At 39.7% G+C, this 17,572-nt stretch overlaps 1 protein-coding gene across 4 annotated transcripts in view; it reads left to right on the plus strand.

Moving 5' to 3' along the window:
• CARMIL1 (capping protein regulator and myosin 1 linker 1) overlaps positions 1-2,306 on the plus strand; it is a 193,970-nt gene extending 191,664 nt beyond the window's left edge. For all 4 annotated transcript variants that reach the window (XM_042461443.1, XM_042461446.1, XM_042461444.1 and 1 more), the window contains one exon: positions 1,229-2,306. In XM_042461443.1, the coding sequence (XP_042317377.1) occupies positions 1,229-1,365 (137 nt within the window). In that variant the 3' untranslated portion in view covers positions 1,366-2,306. The remainder of the gene's footprint in view (positions 1-1,228) is intronic.
• The last annotated feature ends 15,266 nt before the right edge of the window (positions 2,307-17,572 follow it).

The raw sequence follows: 17,572 nt of genomic DNA on the forward strand, positions 1-17,572 counted from the left end.
ACATAAAAGCACGCAAATGAAATAATTGTTCTTGAGCTACACATGGACAAGAATCTGAGTCAAGAACCACATGACCAAAAGACATAAGAGAATGGTTTCTATTGCTGAATTAGGACCTCGTGTGTATCATCCAACACAATTTGTGTGACTTTTGACAGTGCCAATCATCTCAGCGAGATGGGCATCAATTCTCTTCCTCTCCCCTGTCCAAAGTGGCAGTGATGTATAAAGTGGCTGTGCAAACTGTGAAATGCCCGTTGCTGTATATGAGACCTTTTTACTCTAGATCAGCAGCTTTATGTGTTAGTAAAAATGGGAAATGTTTTAAGATACACAGAATCTAAAATCCACAAAAGAGCTATAACTTTATAGGCCAACCAAAATACAAAAAATACATTGTGCAAGATTTTGAAGCTTCATTGGCTTCTTCATCAGATAACAATATTAAAAATCATACAGGAGAAGGGAAGATATGTTAGAATCACAGGCCTACATTTTGGCTCAGATGTTATTTCTGTTTTCATTTAAGATGATTTAGAGAGCTGTGGTGTTCCCAGGCTTGGTGTCACCCACTGCTCAGCTGCCCACCCCCTAAGGACTGTACGGGGGCAGCCAAACAGGGGAGGGGAGTGAGGCTTGACTCTCTTTTGCCTTAGCATGGCTCCTTCCTCATAAAGAAGCCACACAGAGATGAAGCCCGCAGCACCAGGCTTGCCCCTCCTCAGCCTCTACATGGCTTCCTCATGAGGAGGGGGCCATGCAGAGGCGAACCCAAGAGTGGCATGCTCACCCCTCCTCCTTTTCCTCTGGCTTCCTCCACAGGGAAAGAGCCATAGCAGCAAAGAAGAAGGGTTGGGCACTGGTGGCAGCACTGCACCCCCCACAGTGGGAGGAAGGCCCCATGGGGTGTCATCTCTCTTTTGGAGTGTCACCCAGTATGGTCCACACTCCCTGTATCCCCCAAGTGATGCCACTTCTAGGGTGGAATATCAGTGCAGGCAGAAGCCACTCTCCTTCTTGGCCATGTGGGGACCAGAAACAAAGGGCAAGAATACAAGTAATAAAATTTCAACTCCATTAGCCACAGATACACAGAATTCCTAGGTTGATTTTCAGGGACTGAGTAAAACAATAGATCTTCCTGTCTTATTCTTTGTCTGCGGCAAATGAATAGCTGATTGGAGGTCTTTGCCAAGTAAACTAAATGTTTTTTTTTCTTTTTATCAAGGTCCAAAGAGAAGCTCAGGACACCAGACCTATGAATCCCAGGAGCAGAAACAGAGGTCTTTGAGTAAAGATGGGCAGCAAGGAAGCAAGTCCAGTGACTCTGGAGAAGAAGCAGACAAAGAGTTTATTTTTGTTTAGTTGGTTGGTCATGTCTTTGGCAGTGCAAAGTCTTTTCTAATAAGGGTGGAACGATCAACTACCCTTCTTTTTCATCAGCTGTTTTTATAGAGGAACATTTTAAAGCTTTTAAAAAGAATCAATGGTTGCACTGGTAATCAAATTTCAATAATTTGACACTTTGGTTGTTGGTTGTTTTTTTTTCACCTGACCTGTATGGTTCTAGATATTCCTTTTCATGCCTTTGCTAAAGCCAGCAACTATTCCATGTTTTCTACTTGAATTTCTATGAAGCAGCTATAAAAATAATGCCTTGCATTAGGGCTTCAAGCGAAGGAGGGGAGGGGGAACCAAGCAAAAGGACTGGAAATTTTCTTACACTAACCCACACTGTACAGCAGGAAAGGTGTTGTACTGCTGAATGTAAATGTGTCAAACTTGCACGCAACTTACTTTATAAATATATTCTTGCTGAATGCAATTGCACATTGTAATTATATCAATAGAGCACACTAATAAAAGAATTTGTATAAATAATATATATTAGATGCTTGGATATGATTTTTACATTCACCCTTGGGAGACATTTTTCTTGTTTGTTGTACTGTATATAAAAACACAATCTCTTACATTTGTGTACTGTTCTAAAGCACAACAAAGAAAACAGAATTACTAATAACCTGCTGTGCTTCCACATCCATAGGTTAAATGTATATTGTTGATTGGAATGAGAGCAATGTACATCTTATTGGTATTGGTATTTTCTAGAGGCTGACCTAGGGTCTCTCTGCATCCTTTCTAACTTTAAACTTGTTCTTCTAAAGAAAAGTAGTTTTTTGTCTGTAAAAGCAATTCTGCTTTTTTCTATGTGCATATTCACAGTCATCTGCTTAAAATACAGGCTGAAGGAATTTTATTCATAATGTATATTTGTACCAATAAAAATGATTTTACAACTGGAATAAGAATCTCTCATTTTTAAACTATGTTCCCATGCTGCCTTTGTATAACTATAATTTTTACTTTGCATCTAAGGCCTAAATCAGGTATGTGGAAAGAGTGGCCCTCAAGAAGTTATTGGGCTGCAGTCCCCAAAGTACATCACTATTTACTTTGCTGACTAGGACTGATGGGAGTTGCAGTCCAACAACTTCCAAAGGGCCACGTTATTCACAACTCTGGTCTAAATCCAGTTGTTAGTCCCAACAAAAGTGGACCACTTTTCTCAATGGGCATTGAATAAATCAGTACTTACTAATGTTCCACTGATTCAGTGGGCTCATTCTAGTTGGGAGTAACTGCTGGATTTCAGTCATAATTTCTCAGTGAAGTACATTTTTATACTCTCAGTATGAACAGCAATTGTAAAGTAGTTTCCAATCAATTTTAGTCCTTCTTAGTATATATTGTATGCCTTAGCTTTTCTTGGCCCAGGAGTCTTGCCTCTTGACAAGATATTTGTTTTCTTTATTTAATGTTGCTTAATGTTTTTTTAACATTGAGACAAATATAAGAAGTCAGAAATAACTATTAGACAAATTACTTGAGGTATTAGTAGGTATTTTGAAATACCTCATATTTTAGAATTGTAGATATCTCTAAAGACTACAACTGAATATATAATGCAGGTACCACATCTACCGCAAATCATTCTGTACATCCCTTAAGTCTTCCATGCCTTCCAAAGTCTGCATGATACGTTTTCCCCTAGTAGTGAAATGTACATTTCTTCTCAAGTAAATTGAGTTGGTGGTTTACTAACTGGTTGTCTTTGCCATTTAAAAAGATCCGTTCTTTGTACTGAGCCCCTTTTCATCAAGACCTTTTTGCTCCAATCAGTTTTAAAAGGAAATGCTTCAGGGTTATGGGACCTAATCAGATTAAGCTTGCATATGCATATGTGAGGAAAACCACTTGAACACACAGCCAGAAATCACTCCACCCCCACCCCGCTTTTCACTTGCTTATAGTGCTCAAGAGGTGAAATATTTATCTGAAGCTGTTTAGCATTATGGGTGACTACAATGGCAGCTTTAATGAAATACAGTGCATATGTGGTGGCAGTCTAAAACAAAGCCCAATAGTGGAATCCAAATACTAATTAGACTAGTTCTGCCCTTTGACATCTGCACACACAAAGCAGAAGGATCCTGTACTGATAATTTCTGATATAAAAAAATTCCCTATAGTTGACCATTGTTATGCTCATCAGTAATAACTGTGTATTATCTTTTCTAATAAAAAGTATAGAAATAGGAACCCTTACTGTGACAAAAATACAGAACGAATTGGTAGGGGTCAACTGTGTACACTATAAAGTGTATTACAATGGCAGTTCAACAAATTATTGGAAGTGAATGTGCCCTAATATATTTATATATAGGGATTGAGTGGCATGCTAGATATATTATTGTCACAAAATTTGTTGGTTGAATAGATTTGTATGTCACCCTTTAATTATAAATATGCTTACATCTGCTTAAAATATGACCTAAAGTAAACATGACAAAAATTAGAACTGCAATTTCTATAAATTAAGCAATAGTTTTTCACCAAGATCCTGATATATATAATATATATTCGTGTATACGTAGAATTTTTTTTACAAAAAAAATTGACTCAAAACACCTGGGTTGACTTATACACAGGTCAATAAGGGGGAAGAAGGGTGTTTACCTTCAGCTTAGCCATATCAAAATCCCAAATTTTGGTCCCAAAACTTGCCCTCAATTTATACATGAAGTCAACTTATAGTTGAATATATACGGTAATAAATACAATACATATGTGTGCTCACTAACTCAGATTGCTAACTGCTAATAGCCAGAAAAAAACACAAAACAGCATTACTTTTAATCAAATCTTGAAGCTAGCAAGGGGAAAATGTAGGATTTTTAAAAATTATCAAGGAATGTATGAGTTGGTCCAGTTCCCTGTTTCAAGGATAGGCTAGATCATGTGATAGTAGGGTACGCATTAGTTTTGACAATGAAGGAATTGACAAAATGTCACCAAAATGCATACAAAGAAGCCCCTACAAAATTTAAAATGAAAAACAGCTCTGGAAGGCTGTGATTCTGAGTGGAGGAGCCAATGGACCTGCTTATTCCCCAGTTCTGCACTTTGTATTGCTTTCCCTCTGAGAGATCTCAGTCTCCAATTTACCCTTTATAAATTATACGTCTGGAATCCTGCAAAGAGGAAAGCCACATGGACTTTGCCAACAAGCTGTTTTTCTTTCAAAGGGTTAAGCATCACATTCTTCCCCACTCAAACCACTAGTAGCCAAACTCCTCCAGGTTCATTTTCATATTTATGTTTTAAAACATCTCTCCAGATAACAAGGCAAGCCCCCTTTTGAGGACCAATGCTTAGTTTCCCCCATCCTGTGTATAATAGAAAATCAAGCAAGTGCAAAATGTAAGCAAGATGCAAAGATCAAAACTGCCATTGCGTCACCAACTGTGCCAGGGCCATGATGATTAATATAAATGGGCTGTAAGAGAATAAATCAGATGATGTGGAGATCGGCCATTGCAAATGTTCATCTTTCTTCTGAAGAATCACCCAGGTAATGTCATTATCTCAGGGGGTAGTCTTTAATCACATCTGATGAGCAAAACAAACTGACCCTGGGTTCTCCATCTTTTGAATCATTTTTTTTTCTTCCAGTAAGATGAGGTGAACGTTAAGAAGCAAAGAGAGCTTTAAGTGATCTTAAGAAAATTGTTACCTTAATTAGATTGACCCTGCCCAGGAAGGAGAAAGGAGGGGTTGCTGGTAAATGCAATTTGCTTGAACTGAGCAAAGCAAAGCCACTATAATTTCTACTGACCTGAAAGACAGAGAGAAAACACTATTTTGTTCAGCAAAAGCACCATGGTCGAAAGGCCCATTCAGAATCGAAAGTAACTACAATATTGATCAAGGATCAAAAGAGTTAGAAAGGGACATGTATCTTCATTCTTTCTCACTGAGTGTCAGTCATAGAGGAAAGGAGAATATGTGCATTCATTTATTACAACTTTTTTCACAACCAAGTTATCCATCTTGAAAGTCAAAATGTTAGGGGACTGGGGTTGCTAGAGTGGCAGTCCTCTCTGGAGCAGGAGTGGGACTCATGTGGCCCTCCAGATGTCAGGGTTCAATTCCCAACATTTTCCTCCTTTGGATTTGCTGACTAGGGTTACTGTAAGCAGCAGTCCAACAACATCTGAAGGGCTGCATGATTCCCGCACCTGGTCTGGATCCTTGCATTCTTTCCATCTTCTAGAATGTCTAATTAACAATTTATAAGCCGCTCTGATAGCCTTTTGGCTGAAGAGTGGGGTATTTATTATTATTATTATTATTATTATTATTATTATTATTATTATAGAATGAATCTGAACATAGACTCACTTCCTTCTTCCCATCACCACCCCACTCCTGGCAGCCAAAGAAAGGGATTGTGAAGCCAGAAGATTCATCTGAGGTGCGGAGTGGGGCAACCTATCTGCTCTAATAGCTCATCTGGGCCAGCCAAGAGGAAGAGTTATCAACATTCCCACCCTCCCCAATCTATAATGGCATTATTTATGGGAGGGATAAATGTTTGACCTTCCAAATATTGCTAGAATCCAACTCTCGTCCTTTACCATTGACTATGTTGGTTAGGGTGATGGCTGTTGTAGTATCTAGAAGACTGCATTGTCCCGACTGCAGCTCTTTTTCTAGTCTAGAACCACTCTCTCCAACCCTGCTTTAATTCTCTAAAGTACCTCCACTTCATTGACAGGCAATATGTTTTGGTAAGTATTACACCATGGGAAAGGGCTTCTCAGTTTCCTGACCAACTCTGCCAGGTTAGTAAGCAGCACCATTTTGAGGTTGCTTACACCTGAGCTGTTGAGTGTATGTTTTCTCTCAACAACTTAATTTATTCTGCAGGAGAGCTGGACTTATTTAGGTAGTTATTTGCACCATTGCTTTATTAAGACTATGTCAACTCCAAAGGTGGCATAGAAGTGGATTCCTCAAAATGATGGCCTTTTTCAGCATGGGTTCCTGTGTTTGGCTTTCACTCCTGAAGCAAGAAAATCAGCTGGCACTGAAGTGAAGGACACTTATGAGTACCTGTCAATCTATAACTTCTTTCACCTCCCTGCTATCAAGACAGGAGAGAAGAACATGGTTGTCCTCACTCACTAAGCCATATCTCATTGTGTCTCACAGGACACCATTTTGAGCACTGTGGGGAATGCAAGCAATTGCATTCACTTATCACCTTCTACTCCATTCCTGGTTCATTGGCTTCACATGTCTTCAGCAGTCACAAAATGGCACCCAAAGAACTAGATCCTATGTGTGCCAAGAGATTAGTGAAGGTCTTGTACTCCCCAAAAAAGGAATTCTCCCTTATGCCCCCCCATCTTTGTTACTAGTAGTCATTACTATTGGTGCAGTGTTTCTAATTGCTTTTCCTCCTCAGAGGGGTAAATGAAGCAATTTGGAGAGGGGTGGCAGACCTTTATTTCTTCCCTCCTGCTCCTCAGGAAGCATTCCCCCTTTCCCTTTTCATCAGGCAAAGGTTTGGAGTAAGAGAGAGAAAATTAGTACTAAGGCTTCTCACATAATGGTCTGGTAGATGACAATCTGTCCTTTCCTTCTGGGGAAGCACTTTCCCTGCCTTGTATTTTATGGCAGAGAAGGATGACTTCACTGGAGGCCATTTCACACTACATAATTATAGCACTTTATATAGTTATGTTGCCATGGCAGGGTGTGACTGCCATAGCTAAATTGTTATTAATATTAGTATTTCTTACTTGCCTCTCCTCATGGATCAAGGTGGAGAATAGAAGTGGCTAACAGTTAACATCAGTTAAAAACATAACATCAGTCATGATGTTATAACTTCAAAGCATAACATCAGTTAAAAACACATAACTAAAAACACATAAACCAGTTAAAACATATAGCATCCATTTAAAATAACATGTAAGACCAAAACAACCAGAATCCTGGGATTTGCAGCTTGGGGAGGCACCAGAGGTCTCTGGTAGAGAATTCTAAACACCTTATGAAACTATAAAGCCCATGGTAGTTAAAAAGGAATTTTAAAAAAGTTACATTGGCCTGTTACAGACTGCCAAAATAAAGCTGCTTCAGGTCTCTTTGGAGGTATGCTGTTTAAATGATGCATGCACCCCAAGAATCCGGAAGCTGCACCAAAGCTGCACTCCAGTGCTTAGGGATGGAGTGTGGCTTTGGCGCAACCTCCGGACTCTTAGGACCCATGCATCATTTAAACAGCATACCCCCAAAGAGACCCGAAGCAGCTTTATTTGGGCAGTCTGTAACAGGCCATAGTGTAATGTGAAAAGGCCCTGGGGCTGAAACAGCTCAGGTAAGAACAAAATGGAGAAGAAGGGTTGCTGCATTTCTCCCTCTTTCTCCCTTTCTCAGTTGTGGAGTTGGAGGGAAACAAGAACCAAGTGACATTGTTAAGGCCTAATTTTTCATATATGAAAGGTGTGATAAAAGGATAACACTTTCCTGACATTGTTTTGTCTGGACGTTTTTCAAAACAAAACAAAAACTCTCACTGAATTGTTTTTGGCAAGCTTATTCTTGTTGGATAAAATTGTTCCTCTGTGGTCCACACACATATAATAAGAGAAATCTGACAGTTTAATATATATATATATTTATTTATTTAATATGTTATACATGTTCCATATGTTCGTTTAATTCTATTTTTAATTTTTATATGATATAAATTTTAAAAATGTTTCTCTTTTAAGCCTTGTAAGCCACTGAGACCCAGACTGGAAAAAAGGCAGGATATAAATAAATATAATCACAGTAAGTATCAGAAGAAACAAAACAATATCATAAAGATAGCAGACTATTTGGGCTGCCAGATGTTTTGGATTATCAGTCTCTTACCACTGTCAGTCTTGGCTGAGGTTGATACAAATTGTCAGCCAAAACATCTGGAGAGCCAAAGTTTCCTTACCTTTGTAAAATATTTTGCTAGTGTAACTGCTAGCGTTTTCAGATCTTTCTGCTCCTCAAACCTCGAGTGTTAAGATAAACATTGATCTGTGTTTGAAAAATGGAAATTAATTTTTCTTTGTCTCTTGGCGGTGTTTTTGCATGGCAGGGGCAGAATTAAATGTTCCATGTTAACTGTGTTCAGCTACCAGGACGCCTTTGATCCCAACACTCAATGTTTACTTCAGCATTCAAAGATGGTTTTGTGGACTGCATTGTGTTGCTCTTATCAAATATTACCTCAGCTGCTTTTAAAACGCTTTTGAAGCCAATGCTTGTTTTAGTTTAAACTGTATGCAATGAAGTTATTTCTGGAGGCGTGTTAGTCATTTCTGTGTTGAAAGTGCAATTTTATATTATCACTGAACATTCTTTCTACATTTATGAAAGAAACTTCTACAGGATTACACTAGGTTGGGGTGTCTGAATTGTTCAAACTTTACAGGCATCTTTCAATTTTATAGCATCTCTGTTATACTGAAGAGCTCTGGTGATGTACTGGTTTGGCCATTGGACTAGGATACCTGAAGGCCAAAGCTGGAATTTCTGCTCAACCATGGTTCATCTTCATGAGATTACCGCACTATACTTTTATAGTGCCGCTATTCCACTTTTACAGCTCTGGCTACCTCCTGTTGCATTCTGGGATTTGCAATTTAGGGAGAGGCATTTAGAATTCTCAGCCGGAGAGATCTTATGTCTCACTGAACTACAAAACCCATAGGATCTTCTTGGAGTCACCATAAGTCAGAAATGACTCGAAGGCACACAACACCCATACACAAGGCCTTTACAACAGTCACATATGAAACAGCTATAGGTAATTTTAACAAAGGGAACCTTCTGGAACAGGGAGAACAAAGTGCAACCCTCCAGATGTTAGTGGACTACAGCCTTCAGCATTCGTCCTCATTGGCGCTGCTGGCCAGAACTAATAGGAGTTGAAGTCTAACAACATCTGGCTGTCTACTTTTTGCCATCCTTATTCCAGGAGGACAGATGTGAGGTTTAAGTGAAAAAATGCTGTCCAAAGAAGCAAAGACAGAGCTTGGAAATAAGGGAAAGAACTGTGTACACAATCATCCATAAAGAGTTTTACTCTTGCCTATAATGTCTTACTAATATACACACAACCAGACAGTTTTTAAATCTTGTTGATATGATAAATAAAGTGTTTTCACCTAGAAACCACATGAACCCAGGCTGAGCTTTGGAGAAGCCTGCATAGATATTATATGGGCCAAAAACGGGCAAACGTTGATACAATGTGCAAATAAATATTAAACGGACAAAACATTGTATGAAAAGTAACTGACCCCAATGGCAAAGTTTTTATTCCTAATAAGGCCGCAAACACGATTCTTTGAATATCCTAGTGTATCAACAAATATATTGTACCATTGTAACCAAATGTTGTTAGAGACAATATGCGAACAGTACAAAACTTCCTCACAATTTGAGATTCAAGCTTTTGAAAGGAAATATAGGCAAGGCATAGCAGCTCTTGGGCCTGAGTGTATTAAGAGAAAATGTTGGCAGCAAAATGCATTATTCTTTCATGTTTTACATGCAGGATTATAACATTAAAAATGAATATATGCAGTTATGGTTTCAGGAACTAAAGGAAGCAAGAGGATGTAAGAAATTGGACAAGGCTGCTGCCTGGAGCCAGGATAATTAAGTTTAAGAAGGTAATGCTTATGTTTATTTGTGCAAGCAGGCAGAGCCTGGGAAAGGTTGGGGTACAGGGGGTGACTGAGTTAGGAAGGATGGCAACTTCTAGAGTCTCCCCACATGTCATGCTGGCTGGTGGATTCTGGGTATTGTAGTCTCAAGAGTTTGGGAATTGTAGTCCAAAAGAGGATTTTTTTTAATCTGTGTTCTAGTCCCAGCATCAGACTAGAGCACATGAACTTGGAATCTGACATTCATGTTCAGCATGGATTCTTTTGGAAAAGGGAAGTTTTTTCAAAGAATTTTCACATGGAATAGAAGCTGGTGGTCATTGGACTTGTAAGATGGTGGATAGGTGGCTAATGGAAGACACAGCTGTTATCAACTGTAAGTAGAGTTAGAGTCGACTAATTCTGATCTTGTCTCCATTTTCTATAGTCCCTTGGCATCTAACTGAACGGAAGAATACCCTATAGATTGGGGTAGAGTTTCTGCACCCAATATAAAATAAACATCTACATTCCAAGAACTACTAGAAAGTGAGACTAGCTTATTTTCCCCAGATCCCTAGTAGCTATGGGAGAAAGTAATTATCTCTCATAGCTACTATTACTATTGTCACACTTGGAAAATTGGGAAGAGAATAATAAATGGGTTTGCTTAAGCCCATTCATTAGATGTGGAGGCAATTCTTGTTCCAGACATCACATTTAACATTTCAGAAACCTTTTATCCAGAGCATAATAGTGATGCTAGTCAATTTGTGACCTCATGGTGTTAATTAAATGCTTCAGTTCTGGTATCATTTCCTTTTTCTTTAATAGTCACACACATCCAAATGTTTTGTGCTCAATTTAACATAAAAGGCTGGTGAGTTTTATTGACTTGAGATTGGCTTTATTGTATTTCTCTGTGCATTATATTTATGAAAATGTTAATACTGAGAGACTGACATATCTAAAAGCCTGTAAAATGTAGATGGAAGGGAAATCGTTCCTTCATATGAACTATAATTTCCACCAAGATGTTATTTCCTAGTTACTTTAACGTAGGCATCTGGCATGTCCTCTGAGCTAGCAAATTTTTATCATTGAATACCAGAACAGCTTTATTGGAATATACTGATTACTGCTCAGTGTCAACTTTGTGGAAGTAACAACTCCAAGCTATTGTAGATATCAAAAACTATTCACTTAATTGCCAGCAGAAACATATGGAGTACTAATGGAGTACAGCTCAACCAGGCTTACATGTAGTCACTTGTTTCATAAATCAGCAGTCCCAAAAGAACAGCATACACATCTCCTTTAATATTTTGTTATGTGCCAGTCATACTTAGACCAGGCCCTGGAAAGTTAATCATTAACATATGTTGCATTGATTTCAATGGGTCTATTGTAAATGTACTGTAACTACAATGTAACTATACTGTGAATGTAACTACAACTACAAACTAGAGCACATGAACTTGGAATCTGACACTCATGTTCAGAATGAATTATTTGGGAAAGGGTAGGTTGTTTCAAAGGATTGTCACATGGAATAGCAAGTGATAATCATTGGATCAGGAAGGCAAGGTGGTTAATGGGAGACACTTTTCATTTACTTTTCAACCATGAGGGTTGGTCCACAGGGGCTTGATTCCAGGACTCCCAGTGGATACCAACATCTATGGATGCTCAAGTCCTATTATATACAGTGGCATAGTAGGATGTTGTCCCGTATATAATATGGCAAAATCAAGGTTTCCTTTTTTAGAATTTGTATTTTATATTTATATATATTTTAAAATATTTTCAAACCGCAGTTGGTTGAATCCATGGACAAAGAATCCATTAATACGGAGGGCTGACTGTATCAGTCCAGCCCATTGCACTGATTATTTTGCTATAAAGTTTGTACTGGCAATGGAAATCTCAAAATTCAATATCCAAATTCGGTTAGCAAAGTTGATCAGTAACAGTGATGGAAAGAAAATACTTCTCTGGGATGGGGAAAAGTTGATGTTTCTCAGCTACTGGAAAATGTAAATACAGCCATATTAACTTTGCCAGAATTCTAATGGCAGAAACTTTTTCAAAAATCAATGATCAAAATTAGTGATGGCACAAAAGGTCCTAATTACTTGATTTGATACTCCACCTTGCAGTGCTTGGATGTATACCTACTTGAACCCCTCTAGATTTTCTACTCCAGTTCAGAATTCTGAAGAAATTTCTATGTATGCACCGGCACTGGTTCCAAGATCTCATGCCCAAAGTCATCTCCTTTGTATCTGCAAACACAAACATTATTTTAAAGTCAGCATCATAATTTACATAGAACTCTAGCTAAAAGTGCCATGTAACTTACGTTGCAAGCCCATGGACATCTACCCAGAAGGAAGTCTCTTTGAATACAGAGGAACTTAATCCTACCGGACTACACAGGACTGCAGCCCAAGCCTCCCAACCAACCAACCATCTCTTTAGAGAGTATCTTTTCTAAGGGGGCCAGTTCTTGTGACTCTGTTTCATGCAAATGTTTTGTGTGGTGGCTGCTGACCTCCATCAAGTTCTACATTTTTCTCTTGCTTCTGGGTATTGTGCTGGGTTTTGATGAGTTGAATTTTGAAGCAGCAAGATAGGTGAAACTACATTTCACAAAAGGAAAAGGGGATGTGCTATTTTAACTGTTCTTTCCTAGGAAATCATAGGTGAAACTACAGTTCCTAAGAGGTAATTCACATAGGAACAATGCCCTCTGACCTTGTAAAAACAGTAAATGAAGGAAGATATTAAAAGAAGGCCCACTCTCCTTCCTCCTGCAATTCAAGCATTGGATATCACTGTTAGAAATTGTAATCTCTCCTTTATAATCCCAATGTTGATTATGTTTAAGTATCATCTTGCTTTTTTGTTATTGTCAAGACTCCCCACCACCAGAACTGTTGTTTCCTTCAAGTTATTGAAAATGTATTATTCTTAGCCATCCCCACCACTTTGAACTACATTTCTTATGGCTTTTGCAGGAAACAATAGCCAGTGCTCTTTATTAAGCCTATTAACAGGGATTGTTTTGCAACAATCTAATGCAGGGGTCGGCAACCCCTGGCCCACGGGCCGGAAGTGGCTTGAGGAGGCGGCAGGACTGGCCCCAGCCCAGTCCTGCTGCCGCCGCTGCCGCCTCCTCCTCCTCCTGGGCCGCACGACCGCGCTGCCCTCCTCCTCCACCACACAGAGGAGGAAAAGGAGGGCTGCACGGCCTGGGGCAGAGGAGGCAAAGGGGGAAGCCCCACACCGCCCTCCCTGCCTCCCCGTGCAGCCCCGCGCTGCCCTCCCTTCCTCCCCGCGCAGCCCCGCACTGCCCACCTCCTTCTCCTCTGCCTCCTCCACCCTGCCCCCAGTCTGTGCGGCTAATGGAGGAGGGGGGAGGAGAAGAAGGAAGAGGAGGAGGAGGAGGTAGAGGAGGAGGGGTGAGGAGGAGAAGAAGGAGGAGGAGGAGGAGAAGGAAGAGGAGGGGGGAGGAGAAGAAGGAGGAGGAGGAGGAGGAAGAGGAGGAGGGGAGGAGAAGGAGGAGGAGGAGAAGAAGAAGGAAGAGGAGAAGGGGGGAGGAGAAGAAAGAAGAGGAGGCGGAGGAGGAGGTGGTGGTGGTGGTAGTGGTGAGTGGCCAGAGGCCTCAAGGTTTTTTAAATTTTTATTTTGTGTGCTTTAAGTGCTAACAAGTCTCCCTTGCTTTGACAATTATAGTGTGATGATGATGATAATGATGATGATGATATGAGTCAGCTTGAGAGGCACGCAGGCACTGTTTCTTAAGCTGAGAGAGTGTCACCTTCCAAAGTGTGTTTTGGGTGCTTTTAATGCTAACAAGTCTCCCTTGCTTTGACAATTATAGTGTGATGATGCTGATAATGATATGAGTCAGCTTGAGAGGCATGCAGGCACTGTTTCTGAAGCCAAGAGAGTGTGACTTTCCAAAGTGCCTTTTCTGTGTGTTTTTGGTTCTTTAATGGTGATACTGATATCAGAAAGCCTCTGAGGCACGGCCAATGTAAATTGCTGTGATTTTTACAAACTCACGCACAGTGAAGAAAGACCAAAGTCCCTTGACCAAGTACAGTACACACTTCTGAGAAGTACACTTGGTGCAAGAACTGTGAAAACACCTTGACATGTTCAATATGCATAGCCATGTGAACCCATGTTCAGTGTGAAACCCAAAGAGTTTGGTTATGCAATAAGCCTCTGAAATCTGCAAGAGGCCATCTTAAGTAAAGCCATGTTCAATGCCCAAATGTGCTGTTTGGAATGGGGGGAGGGGGGTTAGCCAGAAAGGGAAGTCCATTTCTGCCATCTGTCTAGGAATAATGCCCAAATGTCCTCCATTTTGATCATGCCTAAGAAACATGCATTTAGATTAACATTTTAAAAAAAGCATCCAATTTTTTTGCATGTCCTCCATTTTTAAAAATGTGTCCTAATTTGAAAATGTTGTCCTATATTATTTAATTATTTAATTATTATTTTTTTGCTCCCCCCCCCCCCCCCCGTTGTCTGGGGGACACCAACCCGGCCCCCGGCTCAAAAAGGTTGCCTACCCCTGATCTAATGTCTATGTTTTACAGCATAAGGGGAAAGTTTTGAAGGTACAGAACAGAGCAGGACAATGGCTATGGTAGCAGAAGTGTAGGATGCTGAACAATTGAAGTATTGTATTTCATCTTCATGTATTCAGTAGCTGCTGTTTCATGAGGTAATCACTTCCATAGTTAAGAAAACTGAAAGCAAAAGGCTCATTCACACTAGCATTTTTGTGCCAAGTCGATTATTTTATTTGTTTGTTTATTTAGCACTGTAGATTTGCACAGCGCTGTACATACAAACAATAAATACATAAGAGTGAACTTGCCTATGGTGTACAATCTAAGATCAGGGGAGATTCGATGATGCAAGACTGAACCAAAGTTTCTACTACATTTATTCTCATCTAATCTCCCTGTGGCAATTTAACCCTGTAGAAGCTCACATTACTATTTGTATCGATTTAAAATGGAGCTGAATTTCGATCATTTGGGTTTTTTTTAAAACTGTCAATCAAATGATGTGCACCCATATCATACTGTTTGGGCAAATTTCCCCCCCCCCCCCCCTGGGTAAAAAAAGACCAGTTTTTTAAAAAAGATGTGCTGCAATCCCTGGTTCCAAAAGAACTGGGTTAAGGGGGATTTGCATCAGCCCCCTGGAATTTGGGTCAGGAAAAAACGGTGCAAACGTGAATTCCCCCCCCCCCCTTTTGAGACTGGTTTGCAAACCAATTTATAACATAGTGTGAACAACCCCAAAGAACAAATTGGTATAGGAACTGTGATTAGGTATGAATTTCCCAGGAGGTAGCAATTATCAATCTACAAATAGCAGAACTTGACAGCACTATAAAGACTAACAAATTTATTCAAGCATAATCATTTGTGGATTTAAGAGTCCATGTTTCTGCTGTTTGCCATTAAAGTCTATTAGCAAATAGTAATTGTACAGAAATGAACTGGTGCAGGCGTACCTATAAAAAGTAATCTCCATACTCAGTAAAGCTAAAGCAAACAGAGTAAAACTGACACACTCACAAATCAAACTTACATGCTCTCCTGTATGGAACAACTGGATAAGCAGCTGGACAAGCATAGACACCATTCTAGAGTCATTTGTATTGCTATCAGTTTCTTTTCTTTTCTTTTTTCTTTCTTTCTTTCTTTCTTTGCTCCTTTAATTAACGTTAAGCCTTTGACAAGAGGATTCTCATTATTTTGAAAAAAGGGAAAGAAAGAGGAAACAAGAAAAAGATATATGACGGGGTTATAGAATGCTGTTGTTGTTGCAATGCTAGTTGAAAAGGTAAGCAAATGAATGTCCCCTATGCTAAAAAATACAAAACAAAAGAATACCACACCTAAAGACTGCCAGATTCAATGGCAAGTTCAATAAGCTTCTCTGCTTGGAATAGGTGGGGAGGGGTCCACTAACTAACCTTTTCCTCTCATCTGGCAGCAAAATATCTTGGGTCAGCCCTGCAATGACAAGCATGGTGTATCATCTCAGTGTTGGACTAGGAATCCAGGAGACCAGCATTCAGCTATCCACTCAGACATGGAAACACACACCTTGGGCAAACCTCTTCTAAATAAACCATGCCAAGAAAGAATGGTGGAGTTGTTATAAGTCAGAATCAGCTTGCATGTAATGTAGCTTTGTCTAGAATATCGACCACAAATATACTCTTGTGTTACCTTTTAACCTGTGGATATTATTTTAAACCCCAGGTTTCAGAACATTCAAGGTGTGCCAGCATTTCATTTAACAAGAAATACCAGCATCTGGGACTGGAACTATATAATACATGTACAGTAATATGTTCTCAATAGTCACAATCAGACTATTGACTATCCAAGAATAAGAAGCGTGGATTTGCCATAAGGTAAAGAGCAATGGCCCAACTGGCTCAGTATTTAGTCTGCCATGAGTGGATAAAAAAATTCAAGAACTTTCTCAGTGCCTCAGGCACTGAGTACAATAGCAATAACATTATTTGAAGTTACTCCCCTTATAAAGGTATAGAGTCTTACTCAATGCAGTCTTACTCAATGCTTTGAAATATCTCATACATAATTAAGTGCAGAGCATGGACAACAACAAAATTATGGAACATTTCTTTGCCCCCCATTTTTAAGGTATTAAAATAAACTTGGAAATTTTCACTTTAGAATGAATTTCTCTATAAGGTTCATCACAGATACCCTTCCCCTTTAATTTTTTAAAAGAAGTTCTCACTTAAAGTTTAGTTCAGGATGGGAAGATAATTGGCCCCCCAGATGTTTTGGATTACAACTTCCATAAAATTTTACGATTGCACAGGCTGGCAGGAGTGCATTGAATTCCAAAGAACCAAGGCATCCCTTCGTGTTATGTATCAAGTCATTTCCAGCTTCTCTCTGTGTGTGTGTGTATGCCTTCCAGTCACCTGTTGACTTATGGCGATCCCATTAATTCCATAGGGTTTTTTTAGGCAAGAAAAAGACAGAAGTGGTTTGGCCAGTTCCTTCCTCTAAAACAGTGCTTCCCAAACTTTGGTCTTCTAGATGTTTTGGACTTCAGCTCCCAGAATTCCTGTCTGTTGGCCAAGCTGGCTAAGGCTTCCAGTAAGTCCAAAATACTTGGAAAACCAAAGTTTGGGAATCACTGCTCTAAAACATAGCCTCCAGTATGTCATATTTGTTGATTGCGCATCCAAGTACTTAGCTTTCAAGATCAGGCATAATCTAGTGCCTTATGGTGCATTTAGGAGGGCAACTCTATAACAGAATTTTCCTGGCAAGGTTTGTTTGGAAGAGGCTTGCCAATATCTATCTCAGCAACTGAGAGAGTGTGGCTTACCCAAAGTTACCCAGTGGGTTTCTGTGGCTGAACAGGGATTCGCACTCTGGTCTCCTGGAGTCCTGGTCCACCACACAAAACACTATATCATACTGGCTCAAAGGGTTCCT

The sequence above is a fragment of the Sceloporus undulatus genome, chromosome 4 (genome assembly GCF_019175285.1).
Source record: "Sceloporus undulatus isolate JIND9_A2432 ecotype Alabama chromosome 4, SceUnd_v1.1, whole genome shotgun sequence".
Classification (NCBI taxonomy): domain Eukaryota; kingdom Metazoa; phylum Chordata; class Lepidosauria; order Squamata; family Phrynosomatidae; genus Sceloporus; species Sceloporus undulatus.